Genomic DNA, 16,354 nt, shown 5'->3' on the forward strand with positions numbered 1-16,354 from the left:
TAAGATAAAGTGTTAGCCTACATACAGACAGCTTTCATTTTAGTTTGTCTTTAACAGCTTGCTGTTAGCACCGCGAGCACTATGTGCTTGTGTCGACCGCGATCGTAAATCATAATAGCGGTGAATGAGAGACTGCGGACAGAGCAGATTGAAATATGGCTTTCTACATGCTGTTCGCATTATTGATAAAGTATTGGCTTGGCTGGCAGAGGTTTTATCACACTTACTTACAGTAACAAGCGTAGTTGTCGTCAAGTAGAGTAATCTTGAAGTTATATTCCCTTCATCTGCACCGCGGCCTCTCTGCTGTTGTCTGACTTCACTCTGTTGAGTTTGTGTGTGTGTGTGTGTGTGTGTGTGTGACAGACTCCATACATTACTCTGGTTTCAGTCTTTCTGCTAGATGTGGAAACTGGCTGCAGGGGTTTTCTCCCATTCAGACTCAAGAGCAATACTGAGGTCCAGTTCTGATGTTCGGTGATCATGTCTGCATTCCACTTCATCCCAAACCTGTTGGATGGGGTTTGAGGTTAGGGCTCTGTGCAGGTTACCCAACTTCTTCCACCTCACAGTGACTGGGAAAATGCTCTTTATAGAACTGCCTCGGGTGCAGGGGCAATGTCATGTTGAAACAGGAAAGGGACAAAGACAAAGTGTTGATACAGAATTGGAAGCACACTGTTGTCTAAATCACTATGGTATGCTGTAGCATTAAGATTTCTCTTCACTGAAATAAACAAACCAAGACCAAAAAAAAAAAAAAAACCTCACCAAAAGTTTCTGTTCTTTTCTATTCCATTCTATTGTAAAAGAAACAAAGAGTCTCTGAGGTGTGAGGAGATGAACAAAGTGGAGGATGTAGTGGTTAAGATGAGGAGAGGTCAGACAGCTGGGAAGCAGACCTGCAACAAGCTTCTCAAATGGATGATTAGAGGACAATGCACTGACACACATGTCCAATCTCATTAAATAATGAAAGCACTTTCCTCAGTCAGACTCAGTCGGGCAGCACTTCCTGTTCTTTTTCTTTATTGCTAATTCCACAGAGCTGTTTTTCCACAGGCTCTGAGTTTGATCTGTCTAATATTCATGCACTGTGATAGCACCACTGATGATGATTTCAATTAACTTAAAACTGTATTGCACTTAATATTCCAGATTATTCGTCTTCAAAATGAGTATCTTCTTGCAGTTTTGCACATCAACACAAATTTGAATTAACACGCAACAGAGCTGAGTTCCAGAGTGTTCACTTCATTCCAATAATAAATGATCATTGCTGTGTTGCTTTGGAGTGCAGCCTAGGGGTGTGTCATATCAAATTATGCATGATTATACCGGTATGATTTTCACCGAACCACTAATCTTCTGATTAGTGGGCGATCCACTCTACCTCCTGAGGCACAGCTGCCCCAAATCAATATGTTGTCTGTTTTCTGTGGAGGCGTGAAAAAAAAGACAACAAAGTTTTCTTCATTAGTTCAAGGAAGCATGCATCGACTTACTGATTTACAAATGCTCATTTTGTGGGTGAAGTCTCAAGTCTATTTTCAAATGTTCAAAGAAAGTGAAATAGGCAATCAGTCAAACAACAATGGCTGATCCCATCAACTCAAGGCCTACAAGACTATGTGATCATCTGTGTGCCTATCTTTTGTCACCCTGATGACAGGATGGTCAGCCTGATATCCTCTACACCTTCTGGAATGATGTAACCAGCACACTTAGTGAGGAGTTTTACAGAGCAACTGAAGGTAAGACTGGTCCTTTTCTTTTCCCTAAAGCTGCATTTCCATCACACACTTTTGGTATAACACCAGAGAACACGCAAGAAAACATTCCTCCTTAAAAGTTGCTGGTCACCGTCTGCAGTAGCCTCTGACAATAATTTATATTATTTTTTCTCAGTCTGCAGGCTGCTAACTGTTAACTTGTAAAGATTAAAAGGCGGCAAAACATGCTTTTATTTTATAGTTTGAGTTGACTAATGTATGTAAAGTTTTCACTGTAGGAACAGTGGTTACAGTCCACTGTAGCCGAGCAAGAGTGTTGATTCTCTCTTGCCAATCAACGAACTGCAGTGTTTCTAGTTCCACCATTTAGTATGAGATCAGTGTGCTAGGTACCCCAACAGAAGTGTGATGAAAAAAAAACAGGAAGGACCCAAACAGTTCTGTTGGCACCATCCAGAACTTTTGACAATGGAAATACAAAAATAACCATTTTAATGTGTAACAACGTGAACTGAACTGAAGCGGACTGCTTGGTGGAAACAAGACCAGTTTAAATCAAAGCTGCTAATTCAGAGATGAGATGATTACTCAAAGAGTGTAAACCTTTGAGGTTTTTCTCAGACAGACCACGGATCGCTGCTTCACCACCAGCAGCACAAAGAAAGGGAGGTAGGAGGAAGTCACACGTGTAAGTCACAAGCAAGTCTCAAGTCTTAAGCCCAGTTCAGACAAAAGATTCGCGATGAGCCGAAACTGATTTAGAGCGTTGCAGCGGTGTGAACTGGCTGGACTGAGCTTGACTCAAGCCGGCTGATGGCGTCACCTGCGACTCAGCTGGTCAAATCACCAGCAGCTGGTTTTAGAATGTAGAGCACATCAGCTTGTAGTGAAGTCTGCTTTCCATCTGCATTCAAAATGAACGCAGATGGCGTGTTCACCCCCTGGTCCCATCCTCATGTTTGGACAGTGGGTTGCTGCTGCTGTTCGCTGTATGTGCTTACACCCTCGATTTTGAACAATATATTGATATATTTTTAAGCAAGATATGAATTTAGACCGTTTGTATTGCGATATGGTCAAGTTGCGTCACATAAGGCATACCAGTGTTCATCTCTCCTCTCTCACGCACTCCGCACAGCTCTGCCCCCTCACTCACTCACAAGTTCTCTAGCAACAGTCAGAGAGACACAGAGCTGCTAGTCTGTTTAATCTGTCTGTTAATTAGTCTATGGTGCGACATTAGTCTGTATGTTTGTTACAAAAACCTTGTGGGTTTACTGTTAGAAAAACGAACACGATGGCTTGATTTGCAAAAACATGACTTGAGATGCTTTTATTAACAAAAATAGTGAGAAAACAAAATCGAGGACGTCCACAGCAAAACAGAAAATCAAAAAAAAGGTATACTTTTTCAGAACCACAGACGAGCATTATACATCAGCTCTGTTTGAAACCCAGGGACTGTGAAGGAGAAGAACGGCAGAAGATGTATAATGCTGTCTGATAAACAGGCTACAGCTGGCACAAGCAGGTGTGCTGATTGTGGAAGATATCATGTATAATTGGCTAACAGGTTATTTTACCTAATTGTTAAGTTATGGGGTTTATTTCAGGTATTTGAGTTGATTTGTGGCCTCAGGTGGACAAGGTTGAGGCAGCCCCAGGCCCCATACCAAGACCCAAGTCTGGTCTTTCCTTGGCCTAGTGGGCTGGTATCGACAGATTATCCCACCACTGCCACCATATCTTACAGTAAACCCACAAGGTTTTTTTAACAATGTTGCATGAGCTATGCTAAATCAGTCTGTGAGATGAATGAAGTTACCGCAGTAGCACACATACAATACTGTGGGCCTTTTCCTCTGTAACCTTTAGCCGTGTCTAGTCAAACCATGCTGTGCCAATTTGTTTTTCTGTTATCAGTTTAGACGCGGGGTGCCACACCGAGCTGCAGAGTAGGTCAGGGTATGAAATTAACAAAATATTTTGGGGGCAATTTTGGCCCCCACAGTCTAAAAAATGGGGGCATTTTCAAAATGTTTGGGGGCCATCAAAAAATTGTAATTATGTTCTAACAATAAGCACATGAAAAGCAAAACCAACTAAGATAGTGTCTTCACTCTTCAGTAGAAACCACTATAAATGAAATAAATAATGGGTTACATAAAGTTATGGTTGCAAAATATCACTCAGATTTCCTATAATTCAACCAGTTTAAATGTGATGATTTAACCATTAATCTACTGATAGCAGTACTAATGTTTCACCACATTACAGTTACTTTTACTGTTAAAAAGGCCAAATTACTATAAATTCCTTAGATGCAATCCTGGAAGTAAGTTAATTTAAAATTTAACATTCATTCTACCTTAATTTTTCATTAATTTGTCATTGTGTAGACACAGATCACCCAAGAAATGCTTAATTTAAACTTATGGTACAGCAAAGCCCCCTCCCCTTCTCTGTCAGATTACGCTCACGTAATCAGTGCAATCTCGTTGGTTATGTCTGGAAAATGAGTTGTAGACGTGACGCTAAATTAATTTAATGAAAATAAAATTATACTTTAATGTCAGATTGTAATACTGTTAAAAATATAAATACATATAGTTGTTTCGAAAACTTGGGGGCAATTTTGGCCCCCGGAACATGGCTTTTGGGGGCATTCTTGGATAAATTGCGGGCCAAATGGTCCGTGGCCCTTGCTAATTTCTGACACTGGAGTAGGTCCAAAAGCTGGGCCATCTGCACTCAAGCGTGTAGCCAACACCCAACGACCAAGCTTCTCCCCCTCAAACAAGCCGTGTATGTTGTGAGACTCTACTCACCTCTGTCTGCAGGGAAAGACGTATTTAAAAGTCTCTGTTTGTTCAGCTCTCAGTACTTTTGTAGCTTCTAACTGAATCTCTGTGGTTTGGAGTTAAGAGTCTCTCCTGCATCCTGTCTTTAAATATCTGCTTTATTTCACTGTTTCATGCTATCAGCTGTATTAGAAGTTGTGTGAAGTTGCTGCTCGAAAACTCAACATTTCCTTATTTTGCTGCTTCATAATAAAAGTTTTTACATAACAAAATTACGTGGGACTTTTAATTCTAAGACTCCACAGGAATTTAAAATATGTTTATTACCAAATTAGCGGAACTTTATTAGCAGCTTTTCCTCAATTAAGACAAGTCTAATAATACGGCAAGGAGGAAGAGTAAAATCAGAAACAGCCACAGTGAGAAATTAGATTTAGAGCTGCAGACAGCAGGCTCTTACTGCACTTGTTCTTTTACCTGCCCTGCAGTGTGATGGCAAAACACATGCAGCAAAAATAACAGGGGACTTAAGCCGTGGATCAGCTTGAACATGTAGCCCACTTTGTAGAAAATACCAGGATATACAGCATGTATCGCCATTCAGCCTAAAAATACGTGAATACGTGTGAATTTTTGTCCAGCCCTAGTTTCCACTGTGAAAAGTTGCGGATGAACCAATTGCTGATCACTGGCAGTAGACTTGATCATAGAAAACAAGTGTCGCACACTCTGGCTCCATATGCATTTCTTTTATTTTGATGATGTTTTGGCCTTTAGGCCTCTTTCAAGATCACCAATCAGTCAAGTCATCCTCACAAACTCATGAAGATAATATAACATAAACCGCAAACACTGGTAGAATGTACCTAAATACATTTACTCAGGTACTGTGAGTACAAATCTTCTCATTCCACCATGTACCTCTACGACACTACATTTTCGAGGGAAATATTGTTCTTTTTACTCCACTACATTTATCTTGGCATCTGTAGTTACTAGTCACTTTACAAGTTGATTTTTTTTTCCACATAAAAGATACAAAAATGTAAAAGTACAGCTGAAACTATTAGTTGATTAATGAACTGACACAAAATCAAATGGCAACTATCTGAGAATCATTTAAGTCATTTTTCATGCAATAACATTTTGTGGTTCCAGCTTGACAAATGTGAACATTTGCAGCTTTTCCTTTTAATAGTTTTAAATGATGAGGTTTGGACTGTTGGTTAGACAAAACAAACATTGTGAAGGTGACAATTGGGGCTCTGGGCCATTGTGATCAACATCTCACAATTTTTACTACTGTTACAAACAAAACATTCAATCCATAATGGAGAAAGCAGATTAATCCATTATTAAATAAATCATTAGTTAATAGTTTAAAATCAGCTCCACCTCAACCAACTCCATTAGTAAATCCTGCTTTTACAATAATGCATGAGTCAGAATCCTCTAATGAGATCATGTATATTCATAGACTACAACAGTCACAGGGGACATTTCCATACTTACAAGACCTTAACTACTTTTTACTGATTCTTCTTACATACTTTAAATTTTCAGTGCAGGATTATTACTCACATAACATACCTGCTGCCGTGAGAGAGTGGGGAATTTCGCATGGTTTTAAGTCTCAAAATGTTAGCAGAGCAGGACACACTGAACTTATGTTGGGAGAGCAGGGACGGTTGTTACACACTGTAGCAGTCCTAAAACTTTGTACAAATTACTTAGAAGAGAGCTAAAGCATATGACAGTTTGTGGCGCAGGTATCTGTGCTCTATAGCGATGATTGTGTGTGCTTAACGGCCTAGAGTTGACATTGTGTCATTGGTTGCCAAGCATGTTGAATGCTAAATGAGTTATTGAAAATATAACTAACATGTATCATGCAGAGAGAACTGAATACAAGCATGCAGTTATAAGTAAGTTCCTCACTCCATGTGCTTGTCTTCTTTTCTATCCAGCCTCGTCCTTCCTAAAGCAGGCATTTGAAGGAGAGTATCCTAAGCTGTTGCGACTGTACAATGACCTGTGGCGCCGCTTGCAGCAGTATAGCGCCAGTCTGCAGGGGGCGCTAACAAGCAGCGGAGGAATGGACGCGTCTCTGGACATAGCCACAGAGACAGACAACCAGGACCTCTTCACACATGGAAAACAGGACTACAAGTGAGCTAACACAAAGACAGCAACACAATCAGAGTCAATTGTAATCACACCTACAGTCTGTTTGATGTGAACCAGGGTGGGAAAGTTTATTGTGAAGCATATTTGTGCTTTGTTTAATTTAATTTAATTTCATTTCATTTATCTTTATTTGTTGTAGAGGGACAATGTACACATTTTAAAAATTAAATGTAAATGCACCCAATTGTAGCCAAAAGGCTAATTTCCATTGGCAGTCCCCCTGCCAGAAGGAACACGGCTAAGTGACCTGGTAAAAAAAACAAACAAATTACAGTAAAAGAAATACACGTCATAGGTACAATATTTAGAAAACAGTAACATTACAAATAAATATATAACACCCCCCCACCCAGCGCACACACACACGGTCCGATCCACTACCAGTGACAAGCTCTCATTACCCTCAGCCACACAAGGGTGTATACATCCCCCAACCAGACAAGGCAAGAATTCATATCAACAACGACAAACAAATTTCACACACAAACTGATCAACCATGTACTACAGGGGATGCAGGCACTAATGTTGACAGATTTGGTTGTCAATTAGCCATCAAATTCTACATTCAGTGAATGTAGAGTCTGTAGGCAGACCCCGGAGAACTTGCCTCTGGAAGAAGAGCGGAAGAGCCCTGGTTTCCGGTTGTAGGCTGTTTGTAGTCCGTGTGATATTGACCAATCACCTTTGAGCCAGCTGCAGTTGTTGCCAGGTTAAATGGTGCATGCGGTGAACTAATGAGGCGGAACATAATTGGCGTCACTGCAAACTCTGAATCCATCGCAATGGTTCAGCATATTTACTTACACATAAATGGAAGTCGGAAATGGAAATTTGCCTCCTCCGCCCAAATCAAACCGGAATGCCAAAAAATCGGGGGTCTGCCCCCAGAGGCTGTATCGCCGTCTGCCGGAAGTCAGACGCCAAATACAGCTAATGGGTTCCCGAGAATGAATCCAAATCAACCACTTAGAGGCACTACAGATGTGAGAATGGGCCTACCTACATGTTCTACTGTCGGCTCAGATCATGAACAACAGTGAGTGTTGTACGTGATAATCCACTGTTTTATCTCATGTAGTGTGTCATAATAGATGACAACCGATGCCACGTCTGGGACACTTCACGATGTCCCAGCAGAAAGTCTAGCTTGTTTTATTTTCTTTTGTCTTCCATGGCTTCTCCCATCACAGCCATCACTTTGACCAATAGAAACACAGAGTGGTGTGCTGCTGTGGAAAACTGTATGGCAACAACACCCCAGCCTTTTTGCTAATTCCTCTAGGGATGTTACCACGACAGACTAAAAAGGGAAAAATGATGGTGTGAAACAGCAGAGGCACTTTAGCAACCTGGTGAGTGCTGCCATAAGCATCAAGCTAGCAAAGAACATTATTTCTTCATAATGTAGGACATAAAGGGAAAAAAATCACAAATAGTAGCAGGGCTTTTACTTACCACAACTGCAGAGGGTACCAGCTTCATTTGAAACAGACTACATTAGAAACAGGCCTTTATTTCTCATTCCCTCTGTATTTTTCTATTTTTACTTTTAGTTCTCCCCATTTGCCCTGTTAAAGGAAATGACCACTTTAGAATGAAAATACAGACAGTACTTACTCACCCTCATGCTGACAAGAAGTCCAGTGTAATTTTTCAATCCACAAAACTCGTTCGGGGTATCGGAGGATAACAGCTAGTCAGATTTTTCCATACACTTGAAGTGCATGGAACCCACGTCCAAAATCATTTTGAAAATGTAATAAAACTGAGCTAATGCATTTCAAAACAGCTCGTCCGTCGTAATCCAAGTGTCCTGGAGCCGCGGCATGTAAAATTGACTTGAAAAGACATAATTTACTCCACTTTTATAGCATAATTTCTCACCGTGGTCAGTTAGCCTGCAGGCATGATGTGTTTACATGGCAACTCACGTGAGACTCGAGAACGTTCAAAGATGCTCTTGTTCTCAAGTCTCGCGAGTTGCATGCTATCTGACCACGGTGAGATATTATGCTATAATAGTGGAATAAATTATGTCTTTTCAAGTCACTTTTGCATGCCGAGTCGTTCTGACGTTTTTATTACATTTTCAAAATGATTTTGGACATGGGTTCCATGCACTTCAGAGTAAGTACTGTCTGTATTTTCATTCTAAAGTGGTCATTTCCTTTAAATTCAAGGCATCGTGCTGTCATTTCAAACTCAACACTTCTGTATCCGTTCAAAATTAAAAGCCCCTTATAATTTCGGTTGAGAGAATCCCTTCATTGTCTAAAAAGGCTTTTATTGTGAAACATTTGCAGGAACTTGTTATGGGGGATTCAGTGACTTGCTAAGTTTGCAAGCAGTACTTCAAATGTAGCTCCTGCCATCTGGTGGTACTTTTTAGGTTACTTCAGTAACATTTCGGCTGGGACATGAACAGCCATAGTAACTGAAATAATAGTAAAATAGTAGTAAAAATAGGATTAGAATAATCTGATGACATCACGGACGTGAAAGCCGATCAGGGATGATTGGTCGTGGACCAATGTGTAGTCTGTCATGTCTGTCGGCCAAGTCACAGCAAGATTTTTTGACTCCACAATCACCTTATCTTGACATAGTGACTGTTGGAGCAGACAAAACTGTTGTACAGTATGAACCTCGCATAATGATTTTTCAAACATTTCTTGTCTGTTAATATCTGAAGTTGCACATTGATTATGTCAAGTTATATATATGTATTTTTTGATTTTGTGTCTATCTGTGTGTGCGTGTGTGTGTGTGTGTGTGTGTGTGTTTGTGTTTGTGTGTTTGTACGCAGCCCAGAGAAGGCTCTAAAGGACTCTCTGCAGCCATACGAGGCAGCCTACCTTTCCAAGTCCCTCTCTCGCCTGTTTGATCCTATCAACCTTGTGTTCCCTATGGGCGGCCGCAACCCGCCCTCCAACGATGAGCTGGAGAGCATCATCAAGACCATCAGCAGGCAAGCAAGCACAGCTCATAACACTTTGGGTGTCTTAGGCCCGAACATACTTGGGCGGAACGTACGCGGAACGGACTCCGCGAGGAATGTCCGCAGTCATTCGGGCTTTCATAGTCGAGCACACTTCCGCGTTGTAGTTTCCTGTAAAAATGTCCGTGAAAAATCCCCGCGATGTGAAAAATACATGCCGAGCAGTCACTGGTGCGCAGAGCGGAGTCCGCACGGTCGTAAAATCTGAGCTTTGCGCGCACAGGGCTTGCGGACGTCCGCTTTGAGTCCGCACGGACCTCCGTGGAGTCCGTTCCACGTACGTTCCGCCCGAGTATGTTCGGGCCTTTACACATTTTAAGTAACAAAATCTCTCAGTGGTGCCTCTGCAACTTCAACATTGTGTTGACATGTTTGAAGGCTGTTCATTTATCCTACGCATTTCAGTCACCCAAGCATTTATAAAATTATATTATTGATTCATTGACAGATAGAATGTTGAAAAAACTCACCAGGTGATAGGCAGTCATCATAGCCACTTTTAAGGTCCAAAAAGAAAAACAATGTCAGGTTGGTATGATGTAAACAAACATGATTTTTTTTCTGATAAAGACAAGTGTCTTCTATTAAAGTCAGGAGAAACCATATATAATCCAGGATGGTTCAGGATTTCTTTGTGACTTACTGACTGAAGTGCTTTTCAGTAGTGGTGTGTGTAGTACTGCTACTGATGGCTGAATGATGTATAAATCACACAACTGTTGTAATTACTAATATCAGTGCTGTACACAGTAGCTTCCAGAGATGGCTAGTACGACATTTCTGGGTCAGCGGCAATAAATAAGCAGTCCACAATGTTTTCCAATAATCCAAATGATTTAGTACACCAGAAAGGACTTCATCATTATTCACCATTAATCTTTGTAATCTAAGAAGGAAGAGACAGACAAAATAAGAATCAGAATGACCTTTAACAGCAAAGTAAATGGGTCCATGATGCACAGAGGATATTAATATGCAGTAGCCCACTTATATGAGTTATTAACACTTTCTATGAAGTTCATGTCCATAATATATTATAAGCACATTGATAAGACATTATAATACATTTATAAGGCTTTTTGAAACTCTTTATAAATGTTTATAACAATGTTTTAAAACTATTGTAAGTGATGGACATATTGTGTGATAAGTTCAGCATCATAAAGGTTTATATGTCCATACCAAAGTGACAACAGTGTTTGAAAGAAGAATTTGAGTCCTGAGTTACACAGCTCATTACAACTACCATACTTTTAACCAGTTATAAAGACACAGAGAACTGCTCTAACATTTAAGAACACATTATACACTCACAGCCACTTTGTCGGGTACACCTGTTCAACTGCTCATCAATGCAAATAGTTGATCAGCCAGTCACGTGACAGCAACTCAATGCATTTAGGCATGTGGACCTGGTCAAGATGACCTGCTGAAGTCATCCCTCTGTCCTTAGATCCTCACAATGGGTAAGGGAAAAACTCCCCAAAAAACCCTATTAAAGGGAAAAAATGGTAGAAACATCAGGAAGAGAAACTTAGAGGAGAGATCCCTCTTCCAGGACGGACAGACGTGCAATAGATCTCATGTGTACAGAACAGATCAACATAATAAATTTACAGTTATCCATATATAAATGAATGATACATTAAGAGAGGGAGAGACAGAGAGATCCAAAGCAACAACAGTAATGACAATAGCCACAATAACATTAATTTTAGTATATATTATAATAATAATAATAGTAGTAGTAGTTTGATAGTATATATCAATTAATCAATCAATCAAACTTTATTTGTATAGCACTTTTCATACATTAAAAATGCAGCACAAAGTCCCCCCCCCCCCCAACACACACACACACACAGAGTCAATATAGTCAATAACATGGCTGGGCACTGAGGAACCAGCTGAGGAAAGAACCACCTATAGGGAGCTCATCCACACTGAGAGGTGTCACAGCCTACGGCCACAGGGAGTGCCACCACAGAGACCACCCCGACCCAGATAGACTAGGGTGGACTCCACACATGGTGCAGAGCCTCCCAGTCCACTGGACCTGAGGGATCTCCAGGACGACGTCCCCACGGGCAGACCGGGCACACCTCTCAGTGTGGAGGCCCCCCATGTTAAAGGTAGGGATGGGGGTAAAAATCGATACAGCATAGTATGGCAATATTTTGCATGGCCATATTATACTGATACATGGCTGCCAAGTAGCGATCTTCTATTATATACATTATTAATTTTTGCAAATACGCATTATAAGACAACTTTTGATACTAGAGTGGTAAAATCAGTTGCTTTTTTGGTCCACTAGATGGTGCTGATGTTATTCTTGCTGGTGAAGTCAGCAAGGTCTCACTGTGCGTTTCATTACCCATACTATATAAGGCCCGTTTCCACCGCAGGAACTTCGGGGTAATTTTACGGGGCCGGGGCCGTTGGTGCGTATCTCCACCGCAGGAACCATCCCCGAAGGACAGAGTTCTGGAACTTTTACAGGGGCTAAACAAGTCCCCGCCTCGGGGTAGGTACTCAGAATGGCCCGGAAAGACTCCTGGCTGGGGCTTGGGGATTACTTGGTGCTGATTGGATATACTCAAGGAGGGATGTGACAACAACAGAAAGCAACAAAATAGCCGGCATTTTTAAAACTCAGCAGACGAGGGTTAGCTCGTTCATATAGCTTCCACCGCCATGTAAAAAAAACTCACTAAATGGCCCGTGAAAAAAATATTTTTTTCAGAGGATATCTTAGTTACAACATGATTGAGTTAGCACAGCAGTTTTGTGTTGATATGTGTGGTATTTATTCAGTTTTGGGAAATCACAATGTCTAGAAAGCATCAGCTGACAGGGACAGCTAACAGCAGCAGCAAAGCTAACATCAGGACATCATCTGTGAAAAGCCTCCCGTTGTGGGATACGACATGAAACTACTCCAGTTAGCTCAATCATGTTGTAACTAAGACATCTGCTGGAAAAAAATATTTTTTTCACGGGCCATTTAGTGAGTTATTACAGACACCGCTATCAGCTAACGGCGTCCCTATGTCGCCCCGGTCAAAATGGTCGTGCAACGATTACGTCACATCCAGAGCCCTTAACTTTACAGGAACCTTCCTCATACTCCGCTCTCTCAGTGGAGACACGGCGGTTGAGAGGGCCGAGCGAGAGGACGTTCCTGTAGTAGTTCCTGCCCCCCAAACGTACCAGGAACTTCTTCAGTGGAAACGGGCCTATAGTATGCCATAAAAAGATTTAGCATATCCCAGTACATAGTATGTCAATTTTTTCAATTTTATTTATAAAGCCCAATATCACAAATCACAATTTGCCTCACAGGGCTTTACAGCATACGAACATCCCTCTGTCCTTTGGACCCTCGCAGCGGATAAGGAAAAACTCCCCAAAAAAAACCTTTAACGGGGAAAAAGAACGGTAGAAACCTCAGGAAGAGCAACTGAGGAGGGATCCCTCTTCCAGGACGGACAGACGTGCAATAGATGTCGTACAGAACAGATCAACATAATAAATTAATAATCCGTAATCCGTATGACACAATGAGACAGAAAGAGAGAGAGACAGAGACAGAGAGAGATGCAGGACAGACGGTGATGACAATAGCTTACAACAACATTTATGAAAGTAATATTATAGTTAATAATAATATATTAATATCTGATGGTACACATGTGTGACAATAATCATATGTGTATAATAACAGTAGAAGTATGACTAATGATAACAGCAACAGCAGGAGGCATCTGGCAGGACCACGGCAGCAGCACAACCACACACGTCACACTGTCCAGGCACCGCTGCAATACGAGTTAACCTGAGAGACAGTGGAGCACAAAGGCTCCAGAGAAGAAGCTGAGTTAGTGACATCCAGAATGCATCCAGAATGGTTAGCAAGATGCAACTGCAGAGTTCTCTAGTATGTCAAATGCAGTATGCCACAAATAACAGGATGTTCTACGACACCCAGTCAGATTTTGCAGTATGCAAGCCAGCATGCTTTCTGGCTATTCTAATCCACATTACTCTGTGCAGCGGGTAATACGTCACATCAATCGAGCCACAAACAGATGACAGCTGATTGACAGCTGCATTCAAGTAACTGGAGACCAATAGGAATATCAGTTGTTTAATTGAGCAAAATAATCATAAATATTACAAACAACAACAAAAGGACAGAAACATACAAATAATAATGACAGGGAAATGCAGATGTATATTCACTGCTGCAAACCTAATGTTAGAATCTGCAATCTGTGCAGTTATGGTTTTAAAGTTTAACTACCTACATTGCAAAGTAACAACTGCAGAGTTCTCTGGGTTGATCTTCGTCTCTGGCGAACTCGGTAAGTGGCATTTGATTTATCTCCATGGTAACAGATATAAAAGCAAAAGGGTCAAAGTTAAGTGCGTACGTTATGAGCAGTGGCGGCTGCTGGTCTTTCAAGGAGGGGAAGTTCATTTTCGGCCTACATCGTAAAATGTGTCTGTTCATTTATACGTAAATTCTACCCTCTGGGGCTGCTGCGTGAGGCTAGTGTGACCGCCTGTGAGTGCTTTGGTGACGGTGGAGGGGCTCACAGCAGCACCCGCTGCTCGTTGGGGACAGTAACTGCAGAGCGACAGAAAACAGAGTCTCCAAACACAAGTACAGTCTCCAATAACACCAGAAAAAGATGCTAGATTTGTCGCTAGTCGTTTTTAACAAAGAAAAAGTCACTAAGAGGATTGGAAAAGTCTCCAGATCAACTCGGAACAACGGAATGAAACTTGAAAAATGCTCCGGTGGTGGTTTATATTTCAAGATCGCTGATTCGCTCATTTCGCTGTCAATCAAAAAGGGATTCAGCCTCAGACAGATCATCCAATCATCATGCAGAAGCCCAGTGTCCAGGCCAGCCAAGGCCAGCCCACTGCCCCATAGACCCCCAGAGACGCTGAGCGTCCGATGGGCGGGACAAAACCGAGCATTTATCCAATGACTGTCTAGTTTCGCTGCAGTGGAACAACCCACTCTATGCTCCCCCATTGAAATCTTTGGACGCTGAGCTTCCACTGTTTAATGCACTGTGACGCTACAGGAATGAATGAGAAGAAAGTCGCGTCAGTGACCTGTGATAAGAAGCTGATTCTCAACAAAAGTTGAACGCGTTCTAGCGCATATTTAGTAAACCTAACAGTACATATTTGACCACTTATTTTATGACATTTTAGGGGAGGCTGAGCTTCCCTTGCAGTCTTAGAGCAATCGCCACTGGTTATGAGAGAGTGGTATGACCCGATTGTGCGCATACTGGCTGCAACAGTATCCTCTGGTGACTCCCATCCCTAGAAACAACAGATGTAATAACTTCTGTCCTTCCCTCTCACACAGTCACAGGAGAGGGGTATGCAGGATTACTCTGATTGCTTCCCTCTGGCGCTCAGACAGATGTTACAGGCCAACAGGAGGGTGCCACTTTGGTCTTTGTATTTTGCCAGCGATGATGTTTTCTCCCTCTCTCTGTGTCCTGTGCTCACGAGATTCATGCTAAGTGCAGCACGGGTGGCATTATGGTGGCTTTCACTGTATCAAGGTGGCCGAGGATGATGTGCTGATCCAGTAAAATGGGATGGTTAGTGTTGCTGGTGATGGAGATGTTGACTCTTCTCCAACACAGGAGAGGAGACCAGCCACTGTTGGAGAGCTGAGGCAGATACTGGGTTTTGTCTGTTAGTACAGATCAGACATAAAGGACTTCTCAAAGGTTGGAAAGCCCCTATATGCCCTCTTCTCCTCAGACATTTTGGGCTCAGATACACCCAACCCACTACTAGCCACAGCAGTCAGGGGAAGGAGGTAGAGACCAGCCAAGGATTCCAGCAAAAAGCCCTACTGCACCCCTTTCAACTGTACACCACACCACCAGTCCAGCGTAGATTAGATGATAGATTATTTGTCCTCTCCTCCTATTCTGGGTTACCCAGACATGACACAGCCTTTTGTTCTAGCCCATGATGCTCACTTGATGGACTTAGAGCTGCTCTGTATCAGTGACATGTTGGGAAAATGGCTGTCATTGCCTAAGGCTCTAGGACTCTCACACCTTCTGTCAAAAACTTGGAGTTTGTGGCCATGAAGTCAGCCATCACTGAGAGATTCAGAGATTATTTGTATCATGCCCATTCTTTGTTGTCTACACCAACAACAAGGCCCCATTTTGGGCCCTATCCTCCTCTCATTGTTTATGCTACCCTTTGGGCACATTTTTAATAAACATGTACAAATCTATTGGCTATTAAAGCAAATAGTAAAGATTTGTTTCAGTCTTTGCTAACTTGTTTATATGACATCAGAACATGGATAAATTTAAACTCTCTATCCTATTAAAACTGAGATTGTTATGTTTGGATGACCAAACCTATTGGATGACTCTGTTGGTATTCATGGCCCTCTAGCTTTTCACAGTCGACTTTTTGTCAAAGGTCTTGGTGTGATTTTTGACAGCTCCTTAAATAAATACGTTCAGTGGTCAAAACTAGCTTTTTTTAGTCTTGAGCTTATCACCTCTCAACTAGACTACTATAACTCTTAGTATGTCATTGTAGAACAGTTGTCTCTTAGTCATATGCA

At 41.7% G+C, this 16,354-nt stretch overlaps 1 protein-coding gene across 2 annotated transcripts in view; it reads left to right on the forward strand.

Annotated features, from left to right (window-relative positions):
* The window catches only part of cog5 (component of oligomeric golgi complex 5), a 171,539-nt gene that overhangs the window by 123,588 nt on the left and 31,597 nt on the right, over window positions 1–16,354 (forward strand). For both annotated transcript variants that reach the window (XM_078165363.1, XM_078165364.1), the window contains 3 exons: window positions 1,673–1,754; window positions 6,502–6,703; window positions 9,529–9,690. In XM_078165363.1, coding sequence (XP_078021489.1) covers window positions 1,673–1,754; window positions 6,502–6,703; window positions 9,529–9,690 — 446 coding nt within the window. The remainder of the gene's footprint in view (window positions 1–1,672; window positions 1,755–6,501; window positions 6,704–9,528; window positions 9,691–16,354) is intronic.

Source organism: Epinephelus lanceolatus, chromosome 23, assembly GCF_041903045.1.
Source record: "Epinephelus lanceolatus isolate andai-2023 chromosome 23, ASM4190304v1, whole genome shotgun sequence".
NCBI classification, from domain to species: domain Eukaryota; kingdom Metazoa; phylum Chordata; class Actinopteri; order Perciformes; family Serranidae; genus Epinephelus; species Epinephelus lanceolatus.